The sequence below is a fragment of the Chrysochloris asiatica genome, unplaced genomic scaffold (assembly GCF_000296735.1).
Source record: "Chrysochloris asiatica unplaced genomic scaffold, ChrAsi1.0 scaffold00122, whole genome shotgun sequence".
NCBI lineage: Eukaryota > Metazoa > Chordata > Mammalia > Afrosoricida > Chrysochloridae > Chrysochloris > Chrysochloris asiatica.
The window spans coordinates 3,949,065-3,959,668 of record NW_006408640.1 but is presented as its reverse complement, the minus strand read 5'-3'; the positions used below and the strand labels follow the sequence as shown (position 1 = coordinate 3,959,668).

General features: G+C 38.6%; 1 protein-coding gene across 1 annotated transcript in view; it reads right to left on the bottom strand.

The window, feature by feature from the left end:
* The window catches only part of CIDEA (cell death-inducing DFFA-like effector a), a 36,638-nt gene that overhangs the window by 6,584 nt on the left and 19,450 nt on the right, over positions 1 to 10,604 (bottom strand). Inside the window, exons 2-3 of the mRNA XM_006868708.1 lie at positions 6,423 to 6,567; positions 4,982 to 5,128 (exon numbers count right to left, since the gene is read on the bottom strand). Coding sequence (XP_006868770.1) covers positions 4,982 to 5,128; positions 6,423 to 6,567 — 292 coding nt within the window. The remainder of the gene's footprint in view (positions 1 to 4,981; positions 5,129 to 6,422; positions 6,568 to 10,604) is intronic.

Sequence of the window (10,604 nt, the reverse complement as noted above, 5' to 3'; positions counted from 1 at the left end):
CCTCACTTTTTTGAAAGATTTCAATTTTTATTCCATCAATTCCTGGTGCCTTATTCTTTGCCAATTCCTTCAATGCACCTTGGACTTCCTCCCTGAATATCATTGGCTCTTGATCATATATATGCTATCTCTTGAAATGGTTGAACATTACCATTTCCTTTTGGTACAGTGACTCTGTGTATTCCTTCCATCTTCTCTTGATGCTTTGTGCATCATTCAATAATTTGCCCAGAGAATCTTTCAATATGTATAATGAAGGTCGAGGCTTGAATTTTTCCTTCAGTTCTCCCAACTTGAGAAATGCTGAGCATGTTCTTCCTTTTTGTTTTTTTGATTCCAAATCTTTGCACATTTTATTATAATATTTGGGATATTATAATAAATGGTATATTATTTAGTCATGAAAAGGAATAAAGTTCTAATATAAACTACTACATAGATGAACCTTGAAAACATAATGTTGAGTGAAATAAGTCAGATCCAATATGTCCAATACTGGATGGTTACATTTATATAAGCTATCTGTTGTTGTTAAGTGCCCTGATTCACAGTGACCCTGTAAAGGGTTTCCAGGGAGCAGACAATGAGTTGGAACCACCGACTGTGAGGTTCAAATCTATCTTGCAGTTCAGTGCAATGTCCTGTGGAGCCACACAGATAATAGATTATAATACTTTGTCTTCTCGAGTTGCCATGTGAAATTTTCTGTTTAGCTATTTTACTTCATGATTTCTTCCAGTAACTTTAACTTCTCTACATTCAAGAGGAAGTTTCAGAGTCTCTTCTGACATCCATTTTGGTTTTCTTTCTTCATTCGTTTATTTATTTATTTATTTATTTTAAGTTTTTTATCGTGGATTGAGTGAAAGTTTACAGGGCAGATCACATTTTTTACATTCAACAAATCATATACCTTGTTTCATTACAATGATTATAGTCCCCTCCATGTACCATCGGTTAACACTATTTCTTACTATTTGTTTTAGCTTTTTTTAAAAAAACAAAACAAAACAAAACAAAACCCCAGCACTTAGGCATATATAATAATTTACACCTCTAAAGGGCACATTCTGCAAGTCAGCTTGAGTTTCTGGCAGTGCCCTGTTGATGTACTCTTGCTTCTGTTTTTGAATTATCTTCAGCAAAATTTTACTTGCATGTGATATTAATGATATTGTTTGGTGATTTCTGCATTCCATTGGGTCATCTCTCTTTGGAATGAGCACAAATAGGGATCTCTTCCAATCAGTTTACCAGGTAGCTGTCTTTTAAGTTTCTTGGCATAGATGAGTGAGTGCCTCCGATGCTGCATCAGTTTGTTGAAAGATTTCAATTTGTATTCGTCAACTCCTGGATTGTTTTTCACCAGTGCAGCCTGAATTTCTTCCTTTAGTACCATTGGCCCCTTGATCACATTAGAGCAATGTCTGACTTCCTCTGGCTTCACAAAGAGAATCAAACTCAAAATCAGCCCAAGGCCTATTCCTATGAAACAGACGTCAGACATGCTTCCACCCTACAATCTTCTTTACCCTATTCTAACACCAGCCATCCCTCCTACAGCAGTCTCTGCTTCACATCTGGGTTTGATAATCCATTGTAATTGTCACATATAACTCATAACAATACCCGTGATTATGGGGTTTATTAAGGGAAGTGAACAGGGTATAAGTCAGGATCAAAACCAACTCAGAATGCAACAATTCTCCAGTCAGGAATGTCTCTTGTCTACCGTACTGCAGGCATACCTCACTCTTGTCTTCAGCCTTTCAGCCTTGGTCTCTGCCCTGATTGGGCAAGTGTTAAAAAGCTCTTTTGCCAGTCTGTGAATGCCCAAAAGGCACAGTCTTCAAGTCAGTCTCTTGCCTGTAGGCACTCAGCTTTACTCAGTCCACAGGCCTAGAGCCTGAAGCTGCTCTATCTTTCCATGCCATTGCCTCTTTGTTGTCTCTTGACATTGCCTCATGCCATTGCCTCTTGCCATCTCACCTTGCTGTCTCATGCTCTACTCATGCTCTTCCTCCTTGATGGTCCTGGGATCTTCCATCTCTTCTTCTGAGATGGTTCCATTTAAACCAGCTGAAGAGCAAACTAACCAGTCCCAGCCTTAGAGTCCTGCATACCTTATTTGCATGGTTTATCTAATCACTTGATGGGAATTAAGAAGACTTTGGTTATAAAAGCCATATCAAATAAATTCAAGGCACCACAATATGCTACCTCTTGAAATGGTTGAACATCGACCATTTCTCTTTGATACAATGACTCTGTGTATACCTTCCCTCTTCTTTTTAATGCTTTCTGTATCATTCTCTATTTTGCCCATGGAATCATTCAATATTCTAAGTCAAGGGTTGAATTTTTTTCTTTTGTTCATTCAGCTTGAGAAATGCTGTGCATGTTCTTCCCTTTTGGTTTTCCAACTCCAGGTCTTTGCATATTTTATTATAATACTTGACACTGTCTTCTTGAGCCATTTTGAATCAGACAATCATATGGTTTACTAAGCTGTGAACTACAAATTCAAGAGGAATGGCATAGCATTCAGCATCAGTAAGAACATTTCAAGATCTATCTTATATCCAACACTGTGTGAATGGATAATATTCATACATCTACAAGGACGACCAGTTAAAAAAACTATTATTCAAATTTATGCACCAACCATTAAGACTAGTGATGATGAAAGTGAAGAATTCTACCAACTTCGAGGGAGCTCTGGTAGCGTAGTGGTTATGAATGGGGCTGTGAACTGCAAGGTCAGCAGTTCAAAACTACCAACTGCTCCGCGGGAGACAGACAAGGCTTTCTGCTCCCGTAAAGATCTGCAGCCTCGGAAACCCTGTACAGGGTCGCTATGAGTTGAAACCGACTTGACAGCACCTAACAACAACAACAACCAACGTCTTCAGTCTGATATTGATCAAACATGTCATCAAGATGTATTGACAATTACTGGTGATTTAGATGCAAAAAGTGGAAACAAAGAGGAAGAATCAGTAGTTAGAAAATATGACCTTGGTGATAGAAATGATGTTGGAGATCACATGATAGAATTTTGCAAGACAAATGATTTATTAATTGCAAATACCTTTTATAAACAACATCAAAGGTGATGATACACGTGGACCTCACCAGATGGAATACACAAGCTCAAACTGACTTCATCTGTGGGATGGTAGAAAAACTCCATGTTGTTAAGTGCCACTGAGTCGATTTTGACTCATAGCAACCCTGTATTGGGCTTCTGAGCAGCAGCTGGTGGGTTTGAACTTCTGACCTTGTGGTTTGGAACCCAGTATTGATCCTATAGCACCACATTAGGAGTCCAAACTTGGAGAAAAGTTCCATATCATCAGCTAAAACAAGGCCAAAGCAGACTGTGAAACAGACCACTCAGTATAGATATGCTATATTCTTATTGTAACATGTATCAAGACTTCATTTCTCTTACTGGCAGAGTAGTATTCCATTGTATGTATGTATTTTGTTTATCCACTCATCTGAGTATTGTGGTTTTAACTTAGCTTTTCCTAACTACAGATAAGTCGTTCATTTCACCCTGTTTTATTGTTTGTTTTGGCGATGCTTATCCCTATCTTTTTTAAAGCATTTTATTCTGCTTTAGGTGAACATTTACATAGCAAATTAGTTTTCCAATCAATAATTCATACACATTTGTTTCAATCCCCACAGTGTGTCAGCACTTCCCTATTTCTTCCCTGTGTTCCACATTTCCATCCATATAGTTTTTCTTTCCCTTCCTGCCTTTTCATCTTTGTGTTTGGGCAAATATTGCCCTTTTGGTTCATCCCTGGTGTTTTTTAAATTGTTAGAGATGTTTGAGTAAGGTGTTGATTTTAGTTCTTTCTTCTTTTTGGATGTGTGTATTTATTGCTATAAATTACCCTCTGTCTATCTGACTGAGCACTGCTTTTACTGTGCCCCAAAGATTTTGGCATGTTGTGTGTTCATTCTTGTTTGATTCAAGGATTTTTAATATTTCAGTTTTATTTCTTCTACTAACCCATAGCTTTTAAGTAGGGTGCTGTCAATTTCCATGTATTTAATTAACTTTTTTCCTTTCTCTTTCTATTATTGGTTTCTAATTTTATAGAATTGTGATCTGGGAAAATGCGTTGTAGTATTTTGATGTTTTAAAATTTATTGAGATTCGCTTTGAGGCCTAACATATGGTTTGTTCTGGAGACTATTTCCTGTGCTCTGAGAAGAATGTATTATGTGCTGTTGTTGGGTTACATGCTTTGTACATGTCTATGAGATCAAATGGTTGATTGTGTTGTTCAGTTCTTCTGTGTCTTTGCTGAGTTTAATAGGAGGGTTTTTTAAATGTATATAATCTATGGTTTTCCCAGACACATTTTATGTCCTTATTTTTCTAAGTCACTGTATTTACACACACACACATACATGCACCCATCCTAACTTTATTGTTCATGTTAACTTTTTTGATCTTCAAAAGGAGCTCTGGTAGAGTAGTGTCGGAACTGACTCCACAGTACACCACCACCACCACCACCAAGGACTGTAAAGTCGTTTGAACTGCAAGGTCGGTGGTTCGAGCTCACCAGCTGCTACTCTGAAACCCTGTACAGGGTAGCTATGGGTCGGGTCATAATCGATTCGACAGCACTTAACAACAGCAACACCAAGGACAGATGCAATGATTAGTTAGGTCATATCTTCACACTTTAAAAGGATCTGTAGCTATTCACTGGCCAGAGCTTTTTCCTCAAAATTATTTGCTTAAATCATATAGCCCAAGTTTACAGAGATAATATGTTTCCTAGAAATACTTCTAAGACTCACTTTGAGAGTAGCAGGTCCAGTGATTAGATTCAAACAAAGTCCGTGTATATTTAGAGAACAGTCAAGTCAGTGAGTGCCACAGAAGTGAGCGAACTTTTGCAGGGAAAATGTCTACCCGGTAGCTTGTTTGGATAGCCATGTTTTTGCTTACCAGCGTCCACTTTTGTCCTTTTTCCAAGATCATGAAATGTGTGTTGTCTCCTAAGGTCTGAAAGAACTCTTCTGTATCCACCACGGTGCCATCTTCCTCGAGCACCAAAGTGACCAGCCCAGCAGTTATAACTAGAGCGTCCAGGGTCTACATTTGCATCAAAGAAACAGAATGAAGAAGATATTTTCATTAGTCTGTCTGATGACATTTATTAGGTTTGTTGTTGTTGTTAAGTATCATCGAATCAGTTCTGACTCATAGCAATCCTGTATAGGATTTTCAAGGAGCACCTGGTGGGTTTGAACTACCAACCTTGTGGTTAGCAGTCCACTGCTTATCCTACAGTACCACACCAGGTTTTGTTGTTGTTGTTGTTAAGTGCCTTTGAGTCGGTTCTGACTCATAGTGACACTGTATAAGGTTTCTGAGAACTCCTTAAGAAGGTTGTTGTTGTTAAGTGCCGTTGAGTTGATTCTGACTCATAGCGACCCTGTATAGGGTTTCTGAGGGGTAGCTGGTATGTTTGCACTGCTGACCTTGTGGTTGTGGCGGTGGTGGTTATGTGCTGTGGATTCAGTTCCAATTCATAGTGGCCCTGCATAGGGTTTCCAAGAGTGTAAATCAAGTCCTGGTGTGGTGCTGGGAGTTAATGCACTGGATTGAAAAGTTGGTTTGAACTGCAAAGCTCACCAGCTGCTCCTCTGAAACCTTTACCGGGTCGCTATGTGTTGGAACTGATCTGATGGCACTTAACAACAAATCTTTATGAAACAGAAAGCCTCATCTTTCTCCTGTGGAATGACTGGTAGTTTAGAACTGTCAACCTTGAGGTTAGTAATGTGACTCATAGCCACTACGCTACCAGAGGTAGATTGTTTTTGTTAAGTGCCATTGAGTCAGTTTCCACTCATAGTGACCCTGTATAGGGTTTCCGAGGAGTGGCTGATGGGCTTGAACCTCCTACCTTATGGTTCAAGCCCACCTTGCAGTCCAGCACATTAACCCACAACACCACACCAGGACTCCAGATCAGGACTCCAGAGGTAGGTTAGCATTTGAGACAGTTTAGAGTTTGAATTTTGATAAAATGTAAATGGTAAAGAGGTACCATAGTTAATACCTACAGTTCAGTCTTATGCTTGGAAAAAGAAAAGATTTTCCAAGGGCCTACCTTCTTAAGAGAGTCCTGGTGTGGCTCTGTGGGCTAATGCACTAAACTGCAAAGTTGGTTTGAACCACAAGGTTGGTTACTTAACAACAAGAGGATATAATAATGTTTCCTGTGAACACTGAGAACTTGATTTCCCTCTTAGAGGCAAAGAGAGGGTCTATCAAGTTGGATATGCTATTTTTCTGAATAGTTCTATCTTTACACAGGCTTAGTACTTGCGGTCACGGCCCTCTGAGTCTGGGATCTTCTGAGGACTAGCAGGACACACACCTTGCTGATGAGCTCTTTCAGGCTACTGGCCATCACCCCTCGCCGGCTGCTTCTATCATGGTTTGAGACCCGGAAAGGACGAGCCGAATGCATAAGGGGAGTAAACAGTACTCTTTTTGTCTGTGATCCCATAAATGTCAAGGGTCTGAAATGGAAAAGAATAAGAACTATTTTAGACAGTACTTTTAGAATCTTTAAAGAGAGATTTGAAGTACACAGGAATAATGCAATTGTAATACTTGCATCTAAAAGAAAGAAACTCCATGGTTGGGAGCTATTGGATGTTTTATATACATGCCCAAGAAACAAACAAGTGTTACATTAAGTTAAAAAACACAGCCACTATTAATTCTATTTTACCCCCAAATTCTTGCAATAAGAAGAAATTTAAGAAGGAATGGTAATCCACAAGACTCAAAACAGAAAGAAAAATTCTATTTTGCAAACATTAGTTTTTTATCTAAAATTTCAAGAAAATGATTTCTAGTGGTCATGAAATAGATAAGCAGAATAAGAAAATGAGGTATACACAGCACACACTCAACCCACCAAGAGTTACACAGTGGTACAATAACATTAAGTTAGCAATGAATTTAAACACCAGATCTTGGTTACTATGTTACTGTTGCTGTAAAGTGCCGAAGGACCATGGTGTTGGTTCAGACGCATAGTGACCCTGTATGAGATTTCTAGGGAGCCAGTCGTGGATATGAACTGTCAGCCTTGTGATTAGCAGTCCAGTGCTTATCCTAGACTGCCACGCCAGGTTACTATAGCAATAAACACATTCTTTGAAACTAATTTAGGAGCAACTGGGAACAACAGAACCACTCTAACAACTGCTAATGAAATAACAAGATGAGAAAGAACTTATGAAGTGACATTTTGAAGTAAATTCTACATTTACCAAAGAATTACTTTATAAATATACTATAGAAAAACATTAGCATGAAATAAAATTGTAGTAAAACCAAAACGTGGCTTAGTTTTCAGAGAAAAAACATCCTCCACCCTCAATTATGAGAGAAAAAAAAAGTATTAAAATGAAGGATAAATGAGAAATTGTTGTTGTTGTTGTTAAGTGCCACTGAGTTGGTTCCTTGCAGTTCAAACTGACTTTGCAGTTTAGCACATTAAGCCACAGCGCCACACCAGGACTCAAATGAGAAGTATATGATAAGAAACAATACTTTACATATTTTGCTTTATAATTATAATACTATCTAATTTATGGTGTGGCACTGTGGGTTAGTGCACTGGACTGCAAGGTCAGTTTGAACCTCAAGGTTGGCAGTTTAAGGTCACCAGCTGCTCCTTGAAAACTATACAGGGTCACTATGCTATGAGTCGGAACCGACTCGATGGCACTTAACAACAATTTATATTGACTCATTTAATCATCAAAAACCCCTGTGACACAGTCCTATTTTTCTAAATATGCAGATGAGGGAACCGGCCGCAGTGAACTGAAACACAGCTGGTTTCAGACCTAGTATGTGTTATTTACCCTATAAAGTTATCTAGATGCCATGTGCTAAGGAATTAGATAAAAAGGAGGGGGGGAGTATAGTAGTAAATATGTGAAGCTTTTGATTGCAATTAAAGAAATGAAACACTTTCAACACATTGTTGCTGTGTGCCGTGTGTGTGTTTGTGTGTGTGTGTGTATATATATATATATATATACAAACTAGTTACCGTTGATGATTCAATTCTGAATTATGGAAACTTCATATGTGTCAGAGTAGAACTGTGATCTGTGGGGTTTTCAATGACTGATAGTTTAGAAGTAGATCACCAGAACATTCTTCGGAGGTGCCTCTTCATTGACTCAAACTTCCATCCTTTCAGTTAGCAGAATGGGTCAACTGTTCATAGTACCCAGAGACTCTGATATATGTATATATATATGCATGCACATGGTTTATTTTCCCAACTAGACTGAAATTCCCTATCATGCCCATAGTGCTAGGCACATATGTTTTAAATAGTATCTTGTCTAACTAGAAGTTCTTCAAACGAACACAAGGAAAAATCCAATGACTTGCTGTATGGAAAGCTAGGCAGTATAGCAAGCAACCACCTTTCAAAAATTGAGTTCATGCACCCAGCCTAATAAACCAGTTTCAGGAGGGAGCCCCACAGAAGCCAGGGTGCTTGCCTTTTCCCTTTGCGAAGTCAACAGAGCTAAATTGTTAGCAGAAAATTTTTGAAAAATGTTCTGGTAGTTACAAACTATGCTTTAATCGTTCGGTTTTTGATAGATGGACATATTCTTTACAAGTGGTTCTTAAGAATCATTGGGGAGCTACCTTAACCTGAGTGCATGAGAAAAGTTAAAGTGTTTAAAAAGGAAAAGGGACAAGCAGAAACAGCTACTGAAGAATTTGCTGGTGTGTGATCACAGTACAAGGAAGGGGAGAGAATCTTACGGAGCTAGAACTATTACAAGAGGACAGAATCTCAGTGAGGTGGTTGAACAGCATGAACAGGAGCTGACAAGAAGGAAGATAGAACACCAATAAATCTAGATATCCAAATATCAGAAATATTTACATGAGAATTTAGCTTAGGAGGACCAACAGGTGAAGAATCAACACTTGGTACTTTTGTAAGTTCATGATCCATTAATAAAAATTTAAGAGATAGTTATAGTACCAGGTTTAAATGCTAGGTTTTACTCTAATACCATTATTACAGAGCTAATAGAACATTTACAAATGAAAATAGCTTTCTAGCAGATTCTTCTCTCATTTAGAACAGCAATAAACCAAACTCCTTAATCTATAAATCGAAGCCATTTTAAGTTAAGTATCAAGTGTTGAAGCATTTTCCCAAACCACGGATGAGGGCAGCAAGAAAATCACTCCTTTCACCAAAACCTTGAATCTGCTGAAGATAATAATTTCTACATAGACAATTTATAAAGTAGACTTTTTAGAAAGTAGTGTTCCTGAGCTCTGGTAGCATAGTGGTTACGAATTGGGCTTCTAATCTCAAGGTCAGCAGTTGGAAACTACCAGCTGTTCCACGGGAGAAAAATGAGGCTTTCTGCTCCCATAAAGATTTACAGCCTCGGAAACCCTATGCAGGGTTGCTATGAGTCAGAACTGACTCCATGGCACATAACCATCACCACCAGTGTTATGGACTAGGTGGATTATAACAAACTATGGATAAAATTGCGAAGAATGGGAATTCCAGAACACTTCATTGTGCTTATGAGGAAACTGTACATAGACCAAAAGTCAGTCCTTTGACTGGAACAAGGAGTTACTGAATGTTTTAAAATCAGGAAAGGTGTGTGATAGGGTTGCACTCTTTCACCTGCTTATTCAATCTGTATGATGAGCAAGTAATCTGAGAAATTGGCTTATAAAAAGAAGAATGTGGTATCAGGATTGAAGGAAGACTCATTAACATTTGTGTCATATGAAGATGACACAACCTTACTTGCTGGAAGCAAAGAAGACTAGAGATAGTTACTAATGAAGATCAAGCATTATGTACTATGAATGAAGACAACAGCCTTCAAAATGGATTGTTTCTCAATGTAAAGAAAATGAGAATCCTCGCCATTGGACCAAATAAATAACATCTTGATAAACAGAGAAAAGATTGAAGTTGTCACAGACTTCATTTTGCTTGGATCCACAATCAATGCTCATGGAAGCAGCAGCCGAGCAACATGTTGAATTAAGCAAATCTGCTGCAAAAGAAGTAGTCAAGAGCAAAAAGTCAGTTTGAGGACTAAGGTATGCTTGATCCAAGCCATGGAAGGTATTTTGTTTTTTATGTTTTATTGTGAATTATATGATAGTTTACATGGGAGAACTTTAGTTTTACATTCATTCCATCTTATATCATCTCACTGCCATGGTTCCAATACACTCCATGCATCATCAACCATCCAAAGGGTATATCCCAGAAACCCACCCTCTACACTTCCCCCTCCTCCCTCCAATTTTTGACCCACAGTCCCTTTCCCTCTCTGGGTCCAAGGTCCCCAGTTGCTTCATCACTCCACGTCATCGTCTCTGTCTCTATCTCAGACGTCTCTGTTTCTCTGGGTAGGGTCCCACTCTCGTCTCTTCTCCGTTGATGGTCCCAGAGGCCTCCGCTCCTATCCTGGAGAATTAATCACTCCCTTCCTTGTTACAAAACTTCCACCTTTGCATTTCC